This window comes from Octodon degus, unplaced genomic scaffold (genome assembly GCF_000260255.1).
Source record: "Octodon degus isolate 3935 unplaced genomic scaffold, OctDeg1.0 scaffold00051, whole genome shotgun sequence".
Lineage (NCBI taxonomy): Eukaryota > Metazoa > Chordata > Mammalia > Rodentia > Octodontidae > Octodon > Octodon degus.
This window is the reverse complement of record NW_004524627.1, coordinates 10273799-10299973: the sequence shown is the minus strand read 5'-3', so window position 1 is coordinate 10299973 and position 26175 is coordinate 10273799. Positions and strand designations below refer to the sequence as shown.

The 26175-nt window shown below is 35.6% G+C and overlaps 1 protein-coding gene and 1 pseudogene across 1 annotated transcript in view; one reads left to right on the top strand and one right to left on the bottom strand.

The window, feature by feature from the left end:
- The window catches only part of Rb1 (RB transcriptional corepressor 1), a 205735-nt gene that overhangs the window by 11676 nt on the left and 167884 nt on the right, over nt 1-26175 (bottom strand). The window contains exons 17-20 of the mRNA XM_004633088.3: nt 19377-19495; nt 12746-12891; nt 12031-12176; nt 1298-1402 (exon numbers count right to left, since the gene is read on the bottom strand). Of these exons, the coding sequence (XP_004633145.1) occupies nt 1298-1402; nt 12031-12176; nt 12746-12891; nt 19377-19495 (516 nt within the window). The remainder of the gene's footprint in view (nt 1-1297; nt 1403-12030; nt 12177-12745; nt 12892-19376; nt 19496-26175) is intronic.
- Nucleotides 9515-10260, top strand: LOC105742418 (annotated as a pseudogene).

The window sequence follows — 26175 nt, the reverse complement described above, 5'->3', positions numbered from 1 at the left end:
TTTCTCCCAGAACCAGGATTAAACTCAGGCCCTTGTGCTTGCCAGGCAAATACTTATTCTACTGAGCTATCTCCCTGGCCCTATAATACTTTTTAACTAGTAAGTAACACATATTATACAAGAAAAAATAATCTAAAAAGCCTCCCTAGCCTTGGACTGTGGGTGCCCTACCAGAAGTGAAAGCTCCCAAAATGATCCAGACAAGCATCCAAGCTGCAGCAGATAACACAGCTGGGCTTCACAAAGACAGAAGAGGACAGGCTGCCAGAATAAAGGCATTTTGGGAACCACACGGCCAGGTGACCAAAAAACAGCAATGTTATCCATCAATGCTTGGAGTATTTTTTCTTGCCTGTACTTTCCTGCATCCTTCTGGAATAAAGGGTTCAAGAAAACAGACTACTCCACTGCAAGAAGCAGTCATTCAGTAGAAACTATTTTTTAGCAGCTAGAGTCTATTAAAGTTTTAGCTATATTAAAGTATAAGGATTGCATTTATTTGTGATATTGGAATTGAGTCAAGAACCTTTTTTATTTTAAATAATATTTATTATTTTTCCTATTTATTTATTTTGACAGGGTCTCACTAAGTTGCTATGTTTTCCTGGCTGGGTTCATGTTTGTGATCCTTCTGATTTAGTCTCTTGGTGTGCTAGGATTATAGGAGTGCATCACAACATGCTAAAGATTTTAGGATTTACTAAGATTTTATAGGATGCCTTTGAAACACTGAATTAAGATAACTAGGTGTAGAAAGTAACTGCAAATATCTAAATTAAAATGATCTGGTTTATATTACTGTTGAAAATGCCAAATCTAAACTGGAAAATAACCCATGACTCACCTGCCACAGAAAAATATCAAATGTGTTTCACACTAAGTATATTTTGCTATTACCGTTTATCTACCAGGAAGATAAACAGGAAACAAAATGTGTTTACACTGGTGTTATTTCTTATCAGACTGCATTTACATTGGCTTTCTCTATGGAGTAATAAAAATAACTTAAAAAAATTTTAATTAATGTCTGAATTATGTTAGATTTATTACCAATAGCCTACTCATTGGAAGACATAGTATTATTTGTTAATTTAAACTATGAATTTGAGTTAATTTCATAATTTGCTTTAGCTTTCCAATTCCATTCAGTTACAAATAATGAACTGATAATATTGAAGAAAACTTTCCATTTTCAAATTTACATAATAAGATCAGAATATGAGATATAATGACTGAAATTAACTATATTATAGATATGGATTTACCTAAATAAATATTACCATGAAAGATCACCTACCTCCTGAACAGCATGAGGAAGATCCTTGTATGCAGTTACGATGATTTTGAATTTAAGGTCTATATTCTTCACTTTGCATATGCCATACATGGAACACATCATAATCTAGTAAATAAAGGTAACATAAAAAGTCAGAATGTTAAACCCATTCTGTCATCTTTCTTCTATCCTCAAAAGAGAGAATTTAATGTCTATAGGATTCTTCTCCCCATGCAAAGCTTGGACTGAAAGTCTGTGAGACGTCTTTAACCCAACAAAACACAAAGAACATAATGCAAACATCTATTGCAGTTATTCAGAATTGGCTGTCTGTTTTGTAAGTTAGCCAAATTTGGCCCCTATTCTTTAATGTTTCCCAGAGGAGAGCTGTTGAAACTAGAGTCAGTTAATTGTATAATAGCATTTCAAAAGCCTCCAGGGTGAAAAAGTTTCAAACTACCAGATAAAACAACAGTGAAGAGACTTGGTAGCGCTGGCAGGGAGAAGGTGGTGACTGAAGGGGTAAAAGACAGGCTTTGGCAGTATTTAAATTTTTGATGCAGATGTTGATGATACAGATGAATTCACTTGCTGAATTTCCTTATGATATGCCTTATGGTATATGGGTTTTTGTATAATATATTACACTTCAATAAAAAGCTATTTTAAATGTGAACGTAAGATGTAAAAGTGATTCCTTGTGATTTAAAAACAACAGACTTCCTTAATATGTATAAAGGTTGTGTCTAATTTAAGTACTCACCACTTGTGCAACACTCCTAATTACACTGACTTCTGCCCAGAATATTATCAACCCCTTGCTCAGCATCCTACCAGTTCCAAACCTAGCATTTCCTGCCTTGGAATGCCATTCAGTATCCACTTTGCTTTTTTTCTACTTTAATACTTAGGGTATCACTCAAGAAATCTTGACTCCAGATATCTAATCTCCTTAAAAATCCACACCACTAGTACCTATCTTGCTATATTACTGAAAGCTAAACAATAACAATCAGTGTGTGCTTTTATAAATTTCAATTTTTAAAACGATTACTCTAGGGGCTGGCGAAATACCTCAGTGGTCAAAAGCACCTGCTTAGGCAAGATTAGGCAAGCGCAGCACCCACAGGATCCAAGATCGAACCCCAATCCCCAGCACTACATGCTGGGCCAGCCACGTCCCCAGGGCACATTGAGCCAGCCACAGAACAAACAAACAAACAACTATTACTCTAAATAGGCACTTACAAATAGGTAGTTAAGTGCTTATTTATTTATTCATTCATTTTCTTTGAGCCAGGGTCTCCCTACATAGCCCAGGCCTTCCTTGAACTCACTATGTAGCCCAGGCTTGTCTGGAACTCACAGTGAACCTCTTGCCTCAGCATTCTGAGTGCTAGGATTATAGGCATGTATTCACCATGCTTCCAAGTGCTTATTTTTAAAAATTGAGGTTAATGGAATTTATACAATCCAAATAGGCTCTTACAAAATATGTATATTTATAGACTACATCTTATGTAATAATTCATCTTCTGCTCTTATTAAGCATATTTCTTATTCATTATCAATTTTATAGGAATTAAAGGGTTATGTGAGAATATTATGAACTCTACACCAATAAAATACCTAGCTAAGATGCAAAGGATATACTCCTAGAATCACAATATTGCTAAAACTGATTCAAGAAGAAACAGAAAATCTGATCTTCAATTAGTAATCAAAAAGCCCAGGCCCAGATTGATTTACTAAATACTGAAAGAAGACCCAATATAAATTCTTCACAAAGTCTTCTGAAATTAAAAAAGTTTTAAGTTGAGGCTAGTATTTCTCTGATAGTAAAACCAGATAAAAACATCATTAAAAACTACTAATATTTCTTTTGTATGCAAATATTCTTAACAAAGAGTAGCCAAGTTGAATATGGAAACATATTGAAAGGATTATATTGTATGATCAAATGAGATTCATTCCAGAACTGCAAGATGAATTTAACATCTGAAATGTAACATGACATGTCAATATAATAAAAGGAAAATCTCACCTGATCATTTCAATAGATACTGAAAAAGCATTTGCTAAAACTCTAACACTCAAAAAACAAACACACAAACAAACAAACAAACAAACAAAATAACCCCTCCAACACTCAGGTTAAAAGCTAGTACAAAAAGAAGGAAACATCCCCAAAATAAAAAGGTCATATACAAAAAAAATATACAATAAGCAAGATATTTGATAGTTAAAAAAACTAAATTCCATTCTCCAATGTCAAGAACAAAAAATGAGATCCCTTTGTAAGCTACTTTCAGTCAACATTGTAGGTTCTAGGCAGGAAAATTTAGCAAAAAAACTAAATAAAATGTGTTTAGGTTGAAAAAAAAAAAAAGGCAAACTATCTCTCTGCTCAGATGACATGATCTTATGTACATAAAATCTTACAGAAATCCACTAAAACTATTAGAACTAATAAACAAATTCATCAAGATTGTAGGTTACAAATCTCTAGGTAAAACTCAATTATATTTTTGTATATTTGCAAGTATAATCCAAAACTGAAATTAAGAAAATGATTCCATTTATAATATTATTAGAAGAATAAAATATTTAGGAATAAATTTAAGAAAACAAGTGGAACTATTGAAAAAATTTAAAGAGGTCTAAATGAATGGAAAGATTTTCAATGTTCATAAACTGAAAGACTCTAATTTTAACTATTTCTTCAAAAGATCTTTTCCCAAGGTTTTTGAAAATTTAACTCATTATAAATGAATAAACGTCTATTTCTTGACTCTCATTTCTGTTCTGTTGATCTATACAGCTATGCTGTTACGAGAATACTGCCTTGGTTACTGTAGCCTTGTAGTAGTCTTTCCAAATAAGGACAGATCACTGCACTATTTGTTCTTCTTTTTCAAGATTGACTTAACTGTCGCAAAGCTTGCACTTCCAGTGAATTTTAGCATTGACTCGTCGGTTTCTGCAAAGACGACTTTCAAAGAAATTACATGGAGTCAAAGCTTAATTGAGGAAATATCATTTTAACAATCTTTAAGTCTTCCAATACAGGAGGATCACTACGAGTCTGAACTGTGTAGCAAGACCCCGTACCAAAAAAAAAAAAAAAAGGCTAATGCAAATAAAAATTACAGGGTAAGGGTCAGCCAAATAGCTCAGCAGATTAAAGCACCTGCAAGCAGGCCCAGGGGCTGGGGATTTGATCATCAGGCCTGCCGTGCCAACCCAGCCCCGGGGGCGTGCTGAGAAGGCAATTGAGACTGGGCATAGTGGTGCACGCCTGTAATCCCAGCTCTTGGGAGGCTGTAAACAGGAAAATAACTATGAGTCTGATCTAGTAGTGAGACCCTATAGATCCTTCCCTAAAATACAAAAAAAAAAAAAAAAAAAAAAAAAAAAAAAAAAAAAAAAAAAAAAAAAAAAAAATCACAGTGTGATACTATAACACGTCCACTTAGATGGCTATAAATTTGGTGAACATGTAGGAAAATTGTACCATATACACTATTGTTGGGAATATAAACTGGTACAGTTTCAAAAATAATCCAGCTGTTTCTCAAAGGGTCAGAGTTATTGTATGACTCAACAAGTTCTCTCCTAGGTATAGAAAGGAAAAATATTCACCCAAAATTTTATACATGAATGTTTATAGTAATATTCGTAATAGCCCCACAGAAGAAATAATAAAAATGTACATCAATTCATGATAAAAATAGTGTGCTATAGATACATGTAGTAGAGTATTATTTGGTAATAAAAAGAAGTGAAATAAAAAACTGTATCGATGAACTCTGAGAAAAAGCTAAGAAGTCAAATACAAAAGAGCACATACAGTTCTATTTATACGAAATATTCAGAATAGACAAATTTATATAGACAGATATGTTGCCTAAGGCTGAAGAGGCAAAGCAGGTTTACTCTTAAAGGTTATGGAGTTTAAGTGCGATTAAAATAATCTAAAGCTGACTCCAGTCAACATGAAGGCGTGGTGTGTGAGTGGGACCACCCAGGGCCCTCTGGATCCTCATTTCAGGCAACTCCCAGGCCTGGCCTGTGAGTGGAACTTCCTCTAACAGACAGGCTCAGTGAGGAACCCTGAAGCAGAACTCCCTGCAGAGAGGCTAGTGGCAAGAACCACCCAGCTGATCCAGGAGCAGAACATCTTGCCAGAGTGGCACAGTGGGTTCACTTCCAGTGCTGCAGCAGGAAGAAGTGGAGCACAGCAGCCAGACCCAAGCCACACCCACCTGGATGAGTCTGAACTTGGTAGATCTGGACCCGCTCCTAAGGTAAGAACTCTACCAAAGCTCTACACCAAAGGTCAGAAGACAGTGCTATACAAATTGACAAAGAGAAGGAACAAAATGCATTCTCTGGCCCACCCAGAACAAATGCAGGAGACAACAGCATAGAAGAAATTGGAAATCACACACCTGAAATATCTGAAATAATAGTGTCTGAAGTAAAGAAACAACTGCAGAAAGGAATAGAGGAAATCAGATCAGAAATAATTTCTGAAGTAAAAAAAAGAAATAACTACAATGAAAGAAGTACTAAGTTCTTCTAAAGAAGACACTGATAAAAAAAATAGAGAATATAAAAATGATGGACGGTTCAGCAAGATAGCTCAGCAGTCTAAAGCGCCTGCTGAGGCAAGCTTAGGCAGGCGCAGGGGACTGCAGTTCGATCCCTGACACCACATGCCATGCCAGCCCCACCTTCTGGGTGGGCTGAGCCAGCCAAAAAAAAAAAAAAAAAAAAAGATGGAATCCTTGAATGTGCAATATAGGAAAGAAATAGAATGCATAAAGCAGATTCAAAGTGATATACAGGAGATTAAAATCTCAATCATAAGCTCGCAAAAGCATTTGATTGAAAGTGAAAACAGACTTTCAGACTTTGAAAACACTATTGCACCTAGTGAAAAGGTAAGAAAAGATCTCTTAAATAGGATGCAGGAAAAAATAATTTAACATCTGCAAGATGATGCAAAAATGAACAATGTAAGACTAATAGGCATCAAAGAGAAAGAAGGAGTCAATACAAATGATATAAAAAGAATTTGGGCAAAAGTAATAGTAGAAAACTTCTCAAACATGGAAAACAATCTGACATTTAAGGAATTAAACATTTAAAGGAAAACCCATCAGAATAACAGCAGATTTCTCTTCACAAACTATTAAATCAAGAAGAGCATGAAGGGGGAACTACCTGCTCGGGCCCCCCTCCTGTCCCTCTCTTGGACAGGAGCTTTCTTTCTCTCAATAAATATATTCTGCTCATTAAAAAAAAAAGAAGGGTATGAAGCAAAGTACTTCAAGTATTGCAAGAAAACAAATTCCAACTCAGACTGATACATCCTACGAAACTCAAGTTTCATGGAGACGTGTAATACTTCCATGACAAAGAACAACTTAAGAATTTCATGACAATAAAGCCAACCCTACACAGGCTACTAAAAGATATTCTAGAGAGGGCTCAAAATGACCACAACTCCATGAAAGAGAATGGAAAGAACCCACCAAATAGGGCAAACAATTAAACACAGGAGAATAAGAGGTATACAACAGCAGTCTTTCAATTATTCTTTTGTATACAGCAGCAAAATATTTCCATCAGCATACTCTACAAATGGACTTCTGCACACTATGACTCATGATTCTTTCTGGGTCTACAGGGTGGATATCAAGGAAAGAGCAGTAGCTCAGTCCCACAAGTGACACCTGGCCACCAGTAAGCATTATGGTCACTGTCCACATCCATCACATACTAGAACTCTGTGCGATATCCTATCCCCAAACTGTTAGAAGTACTGGTTATATATTTGCCATTCTAGTATTTTTGTTATGTTTTATTCTTAGTAATTCTTTACTATCATGAAAGCTTTTTCTTAGTTGACATTTCTGTATATATTAACCTAATCAAATACTATGTGAGTACTCTAAATTGATCACAGATTTGTACATATGATAACGATACACTACATTCTGGCCTCTTAGTTGGACTCAAAATTTAATTTTAATTTTTGAATATTTTGAAATATTTAATTTAATTTTAAATTAATATTAATCATTTTTATGAATACTGTTTAATTTTAATTTTTGATTTATGACTTATACTGTTTCTCTGACTTACAACTACTTATAAGACATAGTACGATATTTTCTCCTATTATTAGAAACTTTAAAAAGTGTATTTCCATTTTCCATTTGACTTTATATTAGTTTTTGTTTTTTACACACACACACGAAAAAATATTCATATAACCTAACATAAGATTGATAATGATTTGTGGAAATCTTCAATGACCTTTTAAATGGGTTTATCTAATATAATTATATTTTACATAGTCCTGCATAACTACCATTTTGAGAGCTCTTTATTTTTAATCCAGGACCATACAACTTCTCTTGCCTTCTGGATTATTTTCTTCATTATTTTATATATGCTTTGTCTGGAGTATTAGAATATTTTGAGTTTGTATAACTGGAAAATAATTTCCTTTTAGTTTTCAAAGGTATATTTGCAAAATATAAAATTCAATGAGGACAGATTTTTTTTCAGTCCTTTGAGTACATAAGTCTAGTTTCTTACCCAATTGCTCTGTTTTTCTAATGTGGAATAAGATGTTATTTAATTTTGTTCTTCCATAGCTAATATTTTTTCTATGTATATGCTTCAATGATTTTTTTCTTTACAATTAGTTTTGGACAATTTCACTTTTGTATATTCTAATTATATGAGTATAAGTTTCTAGATTTTGGCATAGAGTGAACTATTATATGACTGATCTATAAACTCTTCTTCATGTTTGTTTTAGATAATTTTTACTGTTATATTCATTTAAGTTTGTAAATAATTGTTTTACCAAAAAAGGGGTATACAGATGAATGTCCACTTTGTATCTGTGTATTCAAAGTGGTTAGGACAGATATATAGTTACATTCTCTTAATGAATAGAGGGATTTGTTCTAATGGTGTTTGTAGATAGGATATCGTGTCCACATCTTGTACAGCAATTAACCACTGGGAGGAATGTATGCAATGTGTTAATTATTGAACCTGTCCTACCAATTTGATTTGAAACTGTCTCATTGCTATTTATCAATAAAATTATGGAAAAAAAGACAGACAATCATAATGTATTCATAAAATCTCCAGGTTTTTAAATGTCAACAAACTAATGAAGTGTTTGTTTAAACTAATAAATTAATTCATCTTCGCTTAAAAAATTGTTTTACAATGTGCAATCTATTATTAGTCTCATGTTATGCATTTCAGAAATATTTTTCTAAAATTCACTGTCTACATGTTATACCTTATGTCTTTCAATATATCTACATTTCAATATTTGTCTACAATTTTTAATTCACTATATAATTATTATTAATTTAAAATGTCAATAATGAGTTAAAAATATTCTAAAACTGATGGTGGTGATGGCTGTACACCTCTGGGAGCATATGGAAGCCCACTGAAATGAGTAACTTGCACAGTATTTGAAATTGTATCAATAAACTGTTACTCTCCAACATAGTTGTTTTAATCTGTTTTAACAGAAAAGGAAGATAAATCACTCACTGTTTATAAACTAACTCCATTCAATCATTCATTCCTCATCATGAAACAGGCACTGTTTTAGACCACATGATTCTTAAATTGCCTACATTTTCTATATTAAAATGAAATCTAGCTTATTACAACACAAAAATCTTATGATACACAAGTTCTTCAGTAATTTTTTACAAATAAGAATGCTTTTCTGCTGGTCTATGGAAAGGAGTAGTTAATGCTTAGTTTGTTTTGCCTCCTTTTTTCAATTGTCCCTTTTCTTAATTTCTTATATATTTCTTTTTTTCTTTCTTTTTCTAATTTTGCATGCATGTATCTGGTAATATGAATAACTGGTTGGAAGACAACACTATGCATTACAACAAATACTGTGAAATTCATATTATTTTGTTAAGTGAAATTCTGTATCACTTGTAATTTATCTGTTTTAATACTATCTTGGGGGGCGTGGCCCTAGCTCAGGCCTTTAAGTGGCGCTTCCACAAAGCTCTCAGCCTCAGCTTGCTGGAGTTCGAACCTCACAACTCTCCTGCTGGCCAAAAGTGCCCTGAAGCCATTCAAGGAACAAAAAAAAAAAAAAAAAACTATCTTGTACTCTCCTTTCAAAATAAAACAATTTTAAAAAATCAAAGAAGAAAGCTCCTTCTCAAGATGGCGCTGCGCGCACTGAGGAAAGCACGGGGGTGCAGGGGTGTCATCCGGGCACTTCACAAAGGATCTGAAGTTGTTCCCTCTCCCCAGAAAGACAGCATGAAGCGAGTGTTTTCTGGCATTCAACCTACAGGAACCCTCCACCTGGGAAATTACTTGGGAGCCACTGAGAGCTGGGTGAAGTTACAGGACAAGTATGACACTGGTGCTGTACAGTATTGTGGACCTCCACTCCCTCACTGTCCCCCAGGACTCCACCGTCCTTCAGCAGAGCATCCTGGACATGATGGCTGCCCTCCTCGCCTGTGGCATAAACCCATAGGAAAGCATCCTTTTCCAACAGTCTCAGGTTTCTGAACACACATTGTTAAGTTGAATCCTTACATGCATGGTCAGACTCCCTCGATTACAACATTTACACCAGTGAAAGGTGAAGGCTACCCAGCAGAAACAGGATGGCATGATGGGTCTGCTCACATACCCAGTCCTCCAGGCAGCCGACATTCTAGCCTACAAGTCTACACATGTTCCTGTTGGAGAAGATCAAGTCCAGCACATGGAACTAGTTCAAGATCTAGCACAAGGCTTCAATAAGAAGTATGGGCCATTCTTTCCGGTGCCTCAGTCCATTCTAAGTAAGCAGCAAATGAGATTATTAAATCATTAACTTATACCATGTTTTGAATAGAGGACTGCCTAATAGACAGAGGTCTAGGACTGTCTTGGTACTAAAGTTGACTTTCTTGGGGGCAGTTTTAAGGATTTATAACTAGAATCCTCATCATTTTGTTATGTAAGACTACTGAACCGCATTGAATTATTGAAAAAGATAATTAAAACTCTTGAGTTAGCAAAAAATAATCTAAATACTAAAAATAATAGTTTTACTGTGTAAGGTATTATATACTTATGTATATATGTTATAATTAGGCATGTGTAATATATATTATGTATATTACACAATATATTATATGTAATTTATATTACATACCATTATATAGAAATATATAAATTTTCTTATATATGTTATATATTGTATATGCCTAATAGAATTATATATATGCATATATATATATATATATATTTTTTTTTTTTAAATTTGGTGCCAGCAAGATAGCTCAGCAGACTAAGTGTCTGCTTAGGCAAGCACAGGGACTGGGGTTCAATCCCCAGTACTACATGCTGCACCATCCCCATCTGCAGATCCACTGAGCAGTCCGGGGGTGGTGGCATGTGCCTGCAATCCCAGTGCTGAGGAGGCTGAAAACAGGAGGATCACTACAAGTCTGAGCTGCGTAGTGAGACCATGTACAAAATACATGAATTGGGAAAAAACAAAAACAAAAACGAAAGCTCGGCAAAGCTCATTTTGTATCCCAGTTTGTGTCTACCTCACATCAGAGTTGTGTTCTACACTGAGCTCTTCTGTGTCTTGCTGTCCTAAAGACAATAAACTAAGACATAAGAGTGAGAAGTGCTCAGTTATGATCTAGATAAAGCAAGATGGACTCAAGTTATCCCCACACTTTGTCTTCCTAAGTGGAGACCAAGATATGTAGTGTACAATGCACCTACTGGATCTGAGCTGTTAGCCTCAGCTCTTGATGCTGTCCTAGTCTGGGTAACTTCTTCTGGACAGATGCCATCAATCTCTGTCAGCATTTTGATAGCATTGTAAACATGTGGCAGGGGCAGAGATCTCTGAGCCTGGGCACTATTCGTCTCTATTAAGCTGACAGAATTTTATAGGAGGATAATATGTGCCTAGTATCAATTAGAAACATCTATCAGTATAAATGCATTTAGCCTGATAACTCACAACAATAAGTTCAGATTACTTCATACATTTAAATCAACCTTCTTTTAGCAATAAATAAGATTTTAATGTTTTGACCTATTATTATTTTACATATTTCTGTAATAGCCACAAAATGCGTAGTTACTGATAAATAATAATGCTGGTTTATGAAGCACAAATTAACGTCTTGATTCTGTCAAAGCAGTGAATAAGTCATTTATGAATGTGTGGGTGTGTAAAATTTACATGATCCTGGGTGAGAAAATGGAAGGATTGCCAGACTGTTAAAATTGGTTGGGGGGGAGGCAGGAAGGACAGAGAATGATTACTTATAGAGTAGAGCAGAGACTAAGAAGGATGCTTTAAAAGATACACAAAGAAAAAGCAGAATGATTGACATAATTTTATTTGAATAAGATTTTACATTTTTATGTGGCTATGTACATTAAAAAATGCTTTGAAACTAAAAAAAAAGAATGCTATCATTAAATAGTTACTGAAATATACTCTTAAACTCTAAACCTATAATTTTAAAAGGTATAGCAAAAATATAAATGTCATCCAATAAGTAAATATATACAAAGTATACGAGGTTAACTTAGCTTCTTACTTGAATCCAACCTGTTCTTAAGAAACCAATACATGATTAACTGATTATACATGATTAACACATGATCAGAAAAGAGAAAAAATACAAAGTGTTTGAATTTCTTACCTGGTCCAAATGCCTGTCTCTCATCAACTCATACTCATTCTGTAGTGTATGCTGGAAAAGGGTCCAGATGATGTGTTCTAGTTCCGGATGGTCAGACAGAAGGCGTGCACACAGAGTATTTAGCCGGAGATATGCTAATCGGTACACTGTGGAGATAAGGGGAATGAGGATGTTTACTTTTCATTTTCAATTACAAATGGATATTTTTCTAATCATTAAATAGTTCTAATTATCATGCTGTTCAATAACATTTTAACAGGACCCTCACCTCTCCCACTGTTTTCCTTATGAATAAGTGAACAGGCATGATTGGAAGCATTTTATATGTCTTAACAAGCTCCCACTAGCTTGAACCACTGTGCAACATGTATGACTGTCCTATTGGGTGACTTGTATCACTTCTGGCAGAAGTGGTACAGTCAGGCATGGAAGAATCATGCATGTACCACAGGTGGTTCAAGCTGCCTAGCAGTGAGATGTATAAATCACGGTCCCATTGTGAATGCGGTTATTTACTCAATTATCTAAAAAAACTTATATTGTAACTATGATTACAGGACAGATTACTGTTATTATCCCTTCTACTATACAGATGAGGAAATTGAGACACAGAGGTGTTAAGTGACTTGCTTAAGGTCACACTATCTAAGTAAAAAAGCCACGGTTTAGACCTCATCAGCCAGGTTTTAGAGTCCATGTTCTTTAATCTACTGACCTTTTTTGTAAAAGAGGGAAAGGGAGGTAGACTTCAATGGCTTCTGAGTCTGGAAGGCTGAGGCTGCTTGTGTCTCTGTATTTGCAGTAGAATTCCCACGTGTAGTTGAACCTTTTTTCTTTGGCGATCTTATAGGAGAAAGATACCTAGATGTATTCAAAGGGAAAGTCTTCATCGGAAGTTTGCTAAAGATCACACACACACACACACACACACACACACATACACACACACGTTGTATACATACACTCAGACATATATTACCTATTTTTCAAAATATTTTTTAAAAATCTATTTATTTATTTACTTATTTGCTACAGGGTCTCACTACACAGCTTGGACTCACAGTGATCCTCCTGTCTCAGCCTCCCCACTGGGATTACAGGTATAGGCCACCACACCCAGTTTCGGTGACTGGCACTACACACCCAGGGTTCTGGGGCCAGCACAGCTGTGGTACCAGGGATCGAAATGGGGTCCTTGCACTTGTTAGGCAGGCACTTAGACTGCTGAGCTATCGCAGCCCCATATTACCTATTTAATCTGTTATCCTATACCAAATCCTCTGAGCAGGGAAACTAGGAAAGATACCTTAATGTAAAAATTAGGCTTCTCATCATGTCTAATTGTATTTTAATATGTGGCTCTCCCTAGGAATTAACATTTATTGGGAAAAATATCTCGACATGAATGATTTTGTTTTAATAATTACAATGGGATCGAGACCAGAAAATGACTCAGGTATAAAAATAACAAGTGACTAACACCAAATAGTGTTGTAATATCTCTCTGATGATCCTGCTAATGATTTTGTAACAGATAACTATGGTACATATGTATAAGACTTAAATTATACACACACAACTTCTAAATTATAAAATACAGAGCTTTGTGAGTTAATACTTCAATTAGTATCATCGAAGTGCCTGCTCAGGCACAGCGCAGCAGCGTGCCATGCCGACCCTGCCCCGGGGGCATGCTGAGATGGCCACTGAGACAGGGCATTCTGGCATGTGCCTGTAATCCCAGTACTTGGGAAGCTGAAAACAGGAGGATCACTACAAGTCTGGTCTATGTAGTGAGACCGTGCACACCCTGTAGACCCTGTAATATATTATTCTCAAGACAGATTATATACTAAATATTACAGGTGTAAAACAAGGCAGGGATATTATCAAATATCTCTCAATTTAAAGCAAGTCTATTGCTCTGTGTTACCCTCTATTTAACAGACTAATCCACATCTATTTCCTGGTTTTGTTTTAATAGCTAAGAAGTAACTCTGAGTACGTTGGATTTGTACCTTATCATGGACATTTCTATTATATGTAGTTTACTAACTAGTTTACCATGAAAAAGGACTTACCTGCACAGTGATTTTTATAAGTACTAGTAATATAATCTCCTATCTCCTTTGAACTTCCTTCCCTTCTGTTTCCTGATAATTATATGACTTAACTTGAGCAAGGGTTAGTCTCCCTTCAGTTCTGGATGCAAATGTCCAATTAACTAATGACTTTCACTACTTTAATCTCAAACTTAATATGGCCAAAATAGAATGTTGTATCTCTTCTCCCAGTTTTTCCTATCTCAGGCAACATGTCCAGCATTACATCTAGTAATATAATTTAAAAGTAGAACAACTTAAGTTGTTGAGTTTTGGGTGGATTTTTATTTTCATATTTGAATTGAACTCTGGGGCCCTTTTTTTTTTTCCCCCCCCCGGAACCGGGGATTGAACTCAGGCCCTTGTACTTTCCAGGGAAGTGCTTATTCCACTGAGCCATCTCCCCAGCCCTAACCCTGGGGCTTTGTATGGAACTATATCTCCAGCTGTTTTCAATTTTCTAAATTTTGAGATAGGATATTGCTAAGTTCTAGGTTGTCCAGGTTAGGCTGAAACTTGTGATCATTCTGCCTCAGCCTCTTACAGTGCTGGAATTACTTGCTTTCCCCATTCAAAGAACTGCTTCACATTATATTTTAAGGTTTAAAAAAAAATCAGGAATTTCATCTTAATTCCTCCATTTTCTCAGTTCCTCAAATCTGATTTAAAAATCTATTATATTAAATCCATCTCTAATCTTTCACTTCTATCTTTAATGCTGTATCTTAGACCAAGTCACCTACATCTCTCTTTTGAACTGATCTACCCACTTATTTTCTTGCCCTGATCCTTTAGCTCCTCCACACTCACCTGTACTTTAAAACAGCGGTCAGAGAGAGATTGTTTAAAAATAGAAATTATAGCAAACTGCATCCCTGCCTAAATAGTTGCTCATTTCCCTTATAAAATCCAAACTCTTTACTATGTCCTACTAGAAACTCTAAAATCTAGCCCTAAGACATATCTCCAACCCCATCTTGTACCACTTTTCTCTTGCTCATGATAACCCATTTGCATAGGGGCCAGGGAGATGGCTCAGTGGAATAAGCACTTCCCTGGCAAGTGCAGGGGCCTGAGTTCAATCCCTGGTTCCGCAAAAAAAAAAAAAAAGATAACCTATTTGCAGTGGACTTCTTCCTGGTCCTCAAATAAGCCAAGTTCTTTCTGCCCTAAAACATGAGGTATTTTCCTGGTTAGCATCTACTTGTCCTTCAGGTCAAAATACCACTTCATCAGAAAAAAAGAAAGTGTTTCTAAATATTCTATCATCCTCTCAGCTTTCATACTGCTCTGTTCATTTAATCATTTATTATAATTTATTATAATCTAAAATCAACGTATGTATTAGTTTACTTGTTCACTGATTCCTCCTCCATAATGTAAAACTCTATGAGCAGGAAGGTGGGACCTAGACCATTCATTTCATTTCTGTCTTCCTGGTACTTACAGATTAACTATATATTAAATTAAAGAAAAAAAAAAAGGCTTGACTTATTTATATAAAAGTATTAGCTACCAAACAAATAAATACAGATTCTACATGAATATTGGGAATACAAGTTAGAACTGCATGACATCTCTGGAAAATGGTCTCTGTACTACTCACAGAACACTGTAATGCCAGTTCATACACAGAACTAAATAGAAGCATACCAATAAGCGTATTTACATAAAAGGAAATACAGTCAGGGTAATTAAGAACATGGACTTTGGGGTCAGATTGCTTGGTTAGATTTCTGTTGACAGGCAAGTTACTTTATTTCTCTAATTCTTTTTTATAGTTAACTAAAGAGATAACTACCTTATAGAGGTGGTCTGAAGGGTAAATGAAAAACATGAATCTAAGGTATATAGCTAATTTTGCAGAACACTGAGCCCTCAATAAATGTTAGCTCCATTCTCTTCTCCTACTGTTGTTACCATGCACTACCCAACTGTTTTGGTCCACATGCTACACGTCTCCCTAGGTTTACCTTATGCTTCACTCCAGATGAACTGATCTGCACTCTGGACAATGCTTCTGTCCGCTCTGGCTCTTATGGCTACATGACACTTCTGGCTCTTGAAACCCTATTTTATCTTGTCCCTTTAATTTTCTTTTCTTTTTTAAATTTCTTAATTTAGTTGAACTTATAACACACATTTCCAAGAAAAATGAACCTTTTGCACAAGAAATTTGAATAAAATCATACCAAGATACACAGAAATGAAATTGTCCAAAAGAAAAAAATCATTAAAGCATATACATAAAAAATATTAGCTACTGAAGAACAAAATTAAATAGCATCTTATTTCACATTAGAAAGAAAAAAAAAAAGACCAAGTGTGTGAGAAACTAGACTAATTAAAGGACTGATGGGGCTGGGGAGATGGCTCAGTGTAGTTAAGTGTTTCCCTAGTAAGTGCAAGGGTCTGAGTTCAATCCCCGGTTCTGAAAAAAAAATAAATAAATAAAGGACTGAAAGAAAAAAAAAAATCTGCCCTCTCTGCATTTTATACTTAGCAAACATACCTTTGAAAGCTAAAATTAAAATATTTTGCAGTTATACGAACTTGAAATATTCTAATACCTCCAGACATAGCATATAGGAAATAACAAAGAGCATAATGCTTTTTTTTTTTTTTTTTTTTTTTGCAGAACCGGGGATTGAACTCAGGCCCTTGAGCTTGCCAGGGAAGCGCTTATTCCACTGAGCCATCTCCCCGACCCCTACAAAGGGCATAATTCAAAAGGCAAAAGAAGTTGCAGTATGCTCCTGGATGATCAATAAAGAGCTCTCAAAATGATAGTTATGCAGGACTATATAAAATATATTAGATGAACCTTTATTTAAAAGGTCAATAAAGATTTCTATGAAACAATACCAATCTTATGTCGGGTTATACACGTATTTTTAATATGTATATGTGTGTGTGTGTGTGTATAAAAGACAGGGAAGAAGTAATATAAAGTCAACGGAAAATGGAAATATACTTTTTAAAGTTTCTAATACTAGGATAAGATATCATACCATGTCTTTTAAATAAATTGTAAGTCAAAGGTACAGTATAAATCTTTTTTTTCAGTATAAATCTTAAAACAAAAATTAAGATTAAGCAATATTCAGAAAAGTAAATACTATTAAAAATTAAATGTTTCAAAACAATTGAAATAAGAAAGTTTTCATAATAGTAAAGAAGTACTAAGAATAAAACATAACATAAATATTGGAATGACAAATAAATGAACAGCACTTCTAACAGTTGGGGATAGGATATTGCACAAAGTTCTAGTGTGTTGTGGACATGGATAATGTCCATGACACTTACTGGTGGCCAGGTGCCACCTGTGGGACTGAGCTACTGCTATTTCCCTGAAATCCACCCTGTAGACCCAGATGGAATCGAGACCCATAGGGTGGAAGAGAAGTCCATTTGTAGAGTGTGCTGATGGAAATATTTTGCTGCTGTACACAAAAGAATAACTGAAAGACTACTACTGTATACCTCTTATTCTCCTGTGTTTAACTGTTTGCCCTATTTGGTGGGTTCTTTCCATTCTCATTGATGGAGTTGTGATCATTTTGCTCCCTCTCTAGAACATGATTTAGTAGTCTGTGTAGGCTTGGCTTTGTTATCATGAAATTCTTAAGTTGTTCTTTGTCATGGAAGCATTTCACTTCTCCATTATATTTTAAAGAGAGTTTTGCAGGGTATATCAGTCTGGGTTGGAATTTGTTTTCTTGCAATACTGGAAGTACTCTGCTACAAGCTCTTCTTGACTTCATGGTTTGTGAAGAGAAAGCTGCCATTATTCTGATGGGTTTTCCTTTTAAATGTGATCTGTTTCTTTTCTTTAGTGGCTTTTAATTTACTGTTCCTGAGTTTCTGGAATCTTGATTATTATCTATCTGGGAGTAGTTTTAATTGGGGTGATGTTATTTGGCGTTCTATATGCTTCAGTTACCTTAATATCAGATTGTTTCCCCATATTCTGCCCACATTCTCATTATATCATTTGAATTGACTTCTCCTTTCTCATTGATGCCTATTAGTCTTACGTTGTTCATCTTTGCACCATCTTGCAGATGTTGAATTATTTTTCCCTGCATCCTACTTGTTTTTAAGAGATCTTTTCTTACCTTTTCACTAGCTGTAATGGTGTCTTCAAGATGTGAAAGTGTATTTTCACTTTCATTCAGATGGTTTTGCCAGCTTGTGATCGTGGTTTTAATTTCCTGTATAGCACTTTGAATCTGCTTCATGCATTCTATTTCTTTCATATTGCTCAATGGAGGATTCTATCATTTTTCTATTCTCTATTTCTTTTATCAGTGTCTTCTTTAGAAGCACTTAGTACTTCTTTGATTATAGTTATGATTTCTTTTTTTACTTCAGAAATTATTTCTGATGATTTCCTCTATATCTTTCTGCAGTTGTTTCTTTACTTCCAGCACTGTTATTTCAGAGATTTCAGGTGTGTGATTTCCAATTTCTTCTATGCTAGTGTCTTCTGCATTTGTTCAGGGTGGACTCAGGGCCTGAGACTGCATTTTGCTCCTTCTCTTTGTCATTTTGCATACCACTGTTTTCTGACCTTTGGTGTAGAGCTTAGATAAGAGTTATTACCTTACCACCAGTTCAGGATCTATGAAGTTCAGATTCCTCCAGGTGGGTGTGCCTTGTATCTGGCTGCTGTGCTCCACTTCTTCCTGCTGCAGCCCTTGAAGGTAAACCCTCTGTGCCACTCTGGAAAGATATTCTGCTCCTGAATCAGCTAGGTGGGTCTTGCCTCTAGCCTCTTTGCAGGGAGTTCTGCTGAAGGGTTCCAGCTAGGCCTGGGCTTTGGGTCGAATGAGGATCGGGCGGGCCCCGGGCAGTCTCACTCACATGCTGGGCCTGTGCTCTGGGTCCATTCAGGATCCGGAGGGCCCCAGCTGTCTCGCTCACATGCTGGGCTTGTGCTCTGGGTCGAATTCCCTTTAATATTCATGCTGAAATCTTAATCTTTAAGGCACATCTAAACTGCCATTTTTCCTGTGAAAATTGCCCCATCTCACACCAATTCCATGTGATTCAGTAGCACTTTGTATTCCTTTACATGACTTTATTTAGGTCATATAGCTTACATTCCTAATTCCTGAAAGGAGGAGTAATGCCTTATGCAAAAATTCAGTTTTCTATAATTTCTATATGGTGCCTTGCATTACCCTTATGCTCAAAATCAGCTTTTAGTTTAGATATGATAATATATATGCTACTTACATATCAGCTGCAGTGTGATTATTCTGGAGAGGAAGGTTAAGAGGACAAGCAGATTCAAGGTGGTCAGCTGGTCCTTCTCGATCTTTTGACTGCTTAATAAGATCAAATAAAGGGGAATCCTAAATGAAAGAAGATAACATTAAAACAATATTAGTATACTCTTCTCATGTACATATCAAAATCATATAGGTTGACCTAGTGAACACTATGAAATCTAGGCACAACTGACAGTGGCTGTTTAGAAGCCAGGGGAGACCCTTTTCTCCACTTCTAATTAACAATTTTGTAATATATACATACACATCAACACAAAAAGGTAGAAAAATATACAATCTTAACTTACACAGGTTGAGTATCCTTTGATCCAATATTTGGGACCAAAAGTATTTTATATTTTTGAAAATATTTGCATATTCATAATGAGATCTCTAGGAATAGGACCCAAGTTTAAGTACAACCTTCATTACAGCTTATACACATAGTGTGAGGTAATTTTCACAATACTTTTCGTTGTTTTGACTGTTACCCATCACATAGGTAGTATCATGTTTAAATTAAAAAAGTTACAGGCTTTTGGTTAAAAAATATGCAGTTCAGAAGACAGAGTGCTGGTTAGCATGTGCATCCAAATGAAACTTTAAAAAATTCAGACTTTATTTCCAGGCTGGGGATACTCTACCTGTTTTACAAAAGAAGGTGGAAGTTAAAGAACAGACATATTAAAGACCATGCTTCTAAATAATAAACACGAGAACTTAATAAAACTAAAACCACGTAAAATACACAGTTTATATATAGTTTATAGTTTATATTTAGATGTCCAAGCCTTATGCTCTCAGGTAGGCCTTCTGGAAGATGACTGGGTAACAGGCTTCCAGCTGACGTGCCTTTAAAAGGCAGTGGGTGATGGGAGGTGGTCCCCGAAGGGTCTGTCTGCTGCTCTTGCTTGACCCTTCGCTCACTGCTTCCTGTCCACTCTGCCTGAGCAGGGCTCCTCTACCGTGCCCCTCTGCTGTGCCATCTTGCCTTAGAGAACACCAACCATGCAAGGACTGAAATTTCTAAAATGTGAGCTAAAATACAGTAAATTTATTAAACCGTGGGTAGATATTGTATCTCAAGGACAAGAAAAGTTAACTATTAATACTACATTGTTTTATCCACAAAACTAACAATAGTTCTTTGAAATAACTAATAAAAATACACAAATCACCAGTCAAATTGATTACGAGAAAGGACACATAAACAGTATTAAAAATGAAAAGTGGGGCACAATTGTAAAGATTAGAAAGATAATAGGAGACTGTTACAAGTAATTTCTCATCAATAAATTGAAAAGCTTAGGTCATGTGGGAAAATACTATAAAAGTATAAACTACCAATACTCAAAAAATATAGACTGAATAGTCCTACAACTATTGCAGAATCTGAATCTGTAATTTAAAATTTCTGCACTCAGAAAACACAAAGCCTTTTTGATTTTGCCAGGGATTCTGCCCAAAATTCAGGGGACAGATAATCTCAATTTCACTTAAACTTTCTAGAACAGAGAAAGTAGAAGCATTCCTTATTGCATTTTATGAAGTTTAGTTTATCACTGACATCAAACCTTGTCAAAGGCATCGTAAAAATGTAAATTCTAACCCATTTTTACTCATGAACAGAGATATAAAAAGTCCTAATCAAGAAGCATTAGCACATGCCTGTAACCCCAGCACTTGGGAGGCTGAGGCAGGAGGATGGTTGAGAATTCCCAGCCTGGGCTACAAAGTGAGCTCAACGCCAGACTGAACTACATAGCAAAACCCTGCCTCAAAAAGATGAACAAAACAAAAACCACTATAATTATTAAGTTGAGCTTATAGCTTTTATACCGTCAAAAACATCTGCGGGTAATGATGTTTTTGGTGTTTCTTCCTTCCCTTGTTTAACTGAGCTGAACGAGACTTCAAGTACAGCGCTGACTAGACATGGGCATAACTCTCTTGTATGTGCTTTTTAAGGGAATGCCTTAGATGTTTTATCCTTATATAATATTTACTGTGGGTATTTTGCTCATAGATGTTTAAAAAAAAAGGATTGGTTAGAAGTCTACTCAAAAGTTTGACTTCCAGACTATCTCCTTTCTTCCTCTCTTTACTGCTGAGAAAAAATACATATGATTACTACTGGAAGAGTGTAAAACATCATTGTCTGAAATAGGGGATTCCTGATGCATTCTAGGTGCAAGTATACTGAAGACCACAGGATCAAGGACAAGTTCATGTAATGATGACTGTATAGCCCAGGCTGTTTCTTATCCAGATCTTATATTTTCAGCCACAATCATATTCTCCAAGAATGAAAGCAGAAGAGTCAGAGCTAAGTAACATGAGAGAAAAAGACTTAAAAGATACCAAATGAGGGTTTTTAAAAGAATTGTCATAGCCATGCTGCCATAAAATTAAGCTTACAAACCCTACTCAGTTATTCAGAAATTCTAGCTACATTTTACTAATTTACCACTTGAACCTTCAACTCTTTTCTTACCTTTCAGCAGTTCGATGTGATCATTTTGAGCCACTAGAATGTATATAGGTACATCTGAAAGATGTACTCTCTCAACTTTCAAGATAAAAAACTGCCTTTACAACTTTTTCCTTCTCTAGATATTAAATAGGTACTTGATATATTTTGAATAGAGATGTGAAAATCATATAGTCATTATTGTACATATCACTGTAAAAATTCTAAGGTTCTCAACTCTTTTTCAGCACCAGTGGACCAATAAAAGATAAGCTACCATTTGTAATTTGTAGTAAATGTCTTCCCACAGGAAGAATTCTTGATTCCTAACATCTATCCATGGTGTTAGGCATGGGCCCTCTCCTACAGGGGAATCACAATAAAGGGGCAAACATGATTTGGAAGATAAGCGAGTCTATCACTCCTTTAATGCACTGTTCATTGCCAAGGCACTCTTTCCTATATCTAGAGGCACTTTCTTTCTGTATCTAGAGGCACTGCAAAATGCAATCTAAGGAATGTCTTTCATTTGAGTAAACTAATGCCACCACCACCTCCTATGTTCAGTACGGCCAGTGTATATATCATTACACCAAATGTTTCACATTTTCTAGCCACTGATCGGCTGAATAGCTTTGCTTAACTGAGCCAGTATGGGTGTAAACCCACATGCTTACCAGGCATGGTCCACCCTCATATTCCTCTTAATGACATTTTAGGAGACCTTGAGTCCTCACAAAAACATCCAATTAATAGGGCATACATGTACTAAAATTACCTCAGTCCAACCTAGGCAAAACTACTCATAAAGATGTATTTGTCATACCCAGCTTTCCTCTTTTCCTAATAGAACAGAGATAAAGCTGTCTCCCAAATCCTAGTCACTTCTATCCCAGGACTCAAAGAAAAAGTCAATACTTTTTAGGACATCGGGCTTTAGTTTTCAATTGTTTTATACTGTAAACTCCTACTTTCTCACATAGCCGTAACTTATTTGGAGAGCAGAGTCCCTGAGGAAACTTTCTAAACATACTTCTCAGGTTTTCCTTTACACCTCCCTACCCACAAAGACTTTAATATACTCAGGAAGGGAGAGCACCTACATTTAAAAAAAGTTTCTGAGCAATTCCATCTTCTATCTTCCTCCCACGCTATCTCTACTACTTCTCTCACATATCCTCTATCACCCTCCCAGGAACTATTAATTGCATTTTTCCAGTTCTGATACGAATTCCTGAAAACTGATTCACTATCCTTAAGTATCAATATTGAAAGAGCTGTATATCCTGTCTTCTTAGGTTTCAAAAGCTTCCTTTCAAACTTTTCCTAAATTCTATTTGCTAATAATAATCCAGGCAAATTTGAGTTCTATTGAGCATAAAAACAAAAGTTTCTATTATGAAACTCAAAAATTCCTAAATACATAATGAATACAGACATTCCTCCTGTAGTGGCCAAATTTCATTCCTATATTAGGTGGGGGGTTTTGTTATTGTTCTTTAGTTTTTGTTCTGTTTTGTTGAGATAGGGTCTCATGATGTAGTTCAGGTTGGCCTTAAATTCACTATATAGCCCAGGCTGGCCTCAAACTTGAAGCAATTCCCCTGCCTGGGCCTCCCAAGTGTTGGGATTACTGGCATGTGCCACTATGCCTCTTCCATAATTAGGCTGTTAAATGAGAAACTGTATATCATAGTATGTAATTTACAATATTCACAGCAAACAAATGGTCAAAGGAAACTTCAACTTGATGACTTATTTGCATAATTCTGACATGCAGTACTACAATGTATAACAGATCACTGTACTATATTATGATTAGCAAAAATTATAGTACTGTATAAACAAGGTATACTGTACAAAAAAGACAATGAGGATGTATAAATACAATGTACAAAACTGTACCCAAAAAAGGGGTTGTAAGCCTGAGGTGCAGTCAGGAGTCAGAATAGCTACAAAACAGGTAGGTCATTAAAAAAGGAATATCTATACTCAGGAAATATTTCTAGGATGTTAACATACATTATAGCCATATTATGGGTTAAATTAAACAGAAAAGCAAACAAGATATCTGCTAACATGGTGTGCTTTCTTAATTCTTTATTTTTTAAAGACTACAAATTAGAATTAAAACAGAAAAAGTTACAAGTGATACAGAATTTCACTTAACAAAGTAAAATGAATTTCACAGTATTTGTTGTAATACATAGTGTTGTCTTCCAACCAGTTATTCATATTACCAGATATATGCATGTAAAACTGGAAGAAAGAAAAAACTAAAGAGGTGTATAAGAAATTAAGAAGATAAAAAGTACAATGACAACTGTGGCAGCCTGCCTCCAGGTCCAGCCCCACTGTTCCTAACACTGGTTACTGGGGGCCTTATGTAGACAGCCCAGTACCTGGGTCAGTCTGTGTGGCTGAGGTACATGGCAAAAGTGATGTCTCTTCTGAGATAAACATATTAAATACTTGCAGTTCCTATCTTTCTCTTGAGAATCTCTTGCTTTGAGAAGAAGGAGCTGGAATGTAATGAGAAATCCCCCAGAGAGGCCCAGGTAGCACTGAACTGAAGAACTGAGAGATGCCAACAACCACAGGAGTGAACCTGGAAGCTAATTCTCTGACCCTAGGAATGTCTTAAACCACCGAAGAGCTGGCTGGCAAATGCAGGATCTCTCATTAGAAAACCTGAGCCAAAACCACATAACTAAGCTGCTCCCAGACTCCTGACCTACAAAGTAGTGTAAGACACATTTGTTGTTTTAAGTTGCTGTTAGCTAACACTACAGTGAAGCTGATGTTTTGTAAAAAAAAACTATGTAATACAAATAAAGGACCATTTTGTATCTGTATATACTAAATAGGATAGATATACAACTACTTTCTGTTAATTCAGTGAGAAAAATGATTTGTATTAATAGTGTTTGGACAGGTTTTCACATCTGCATCTTGTACTATAAATAACCACTATGAAGACAACAATATGCAATGTATTAATTATTGAAACTGTCCTGCTAATCAGTTTTGAAACTGTCTCACTGCTATTTGTTTCTCAATAAAATACAAATAAATAAAACTATGGAGAAAAGCTTTAATGGAATACTTAACTTTTGCAAGTGATATAGATGTATTTCTGTAACACTGTTTCCATCCAGGATTCAGGGAGCAGTTCTCTCTCCTGGACTCAAGCAATATGTCTCATGTCAATACTCATTTACTCAAATTAACTATGAGCATAATTGTTCGTTGTACAACACTTCATGCTGTTTTGCTACTTAATCCTATAAAATAAACCAGATTCTTTTTTTTTTTTTTTTTGCAGAACCGGGGTTTGAACTCAGGCCCTTGCACTTGCCAGGGAAGCACTTATTTCACTGAGCCATCTCCCTGGCCCCCAAGAAACCAGACTCTTGCTATCAGTAAAATTAGTCTAAATCCCACCAAATAAATAATATTGATAGAAAAAGTAGAAGCTATATGTGGATTCTAAATGATCTTTCATAATTAGCATATATTTCTAAAATATTCCAAAAAGTAAAGGACATCAGTGTCGTGAAGCAACAGTGCTCCTATAAGAGATTATCTAAGTAAGCATAAGGTCTCCAGTGCTAGTAGGAAAATTAACAATAGTGGAAGGCAGGAATTGCTATTGTTTTCTAGGCACTTGAAGATTATTGGACCTACAATACAGGAAATATTTTTGTACTATCCTAAGCCAATTTCTAAGATTGTTCTAAGACTGTTTTGTCTTGTGAAAGAAAATTTAAAATAGAAAATAGAAAAAAAATAGCCTTGACCTTTCTGATATTCTTTTCCATTTAACTTCACTGGTTTCAATACCAGTATTCCACTGGATCTTTCTGCCTACACGTGCTGGCTGAGCCACCATCTCAACTCTAATTATATCTGTATTACTCTAAAAATCTACATTTCTGACTATTTTGTTGTTTTGTTTTGCGGCATCAGGGATTGAACCCAGGACCTTGTGCTTGCCAGGCAGGTACTTTATACCACTGAGCCAACTCCCTGGCCCTTTCGACTAAAACTATTTTTAAGTTCTAGATCCATACTTCCAATTGGATATAAAGATCTACAGTTGGTGTATCACAAACATCTCAAATCTAACATGTTCAAACATTAACATAAGCTCATCACCTTTACACTCACAAGTTATGACTCCTTCAATATGTTCTTTGGTTAATTATGTGAGCAACCACCCAATCTCCGATCTTGCTACAAATTTTAGAATTATCCTTATTTATCCTTAATTATTTCTAAGTTTCTAATTTTT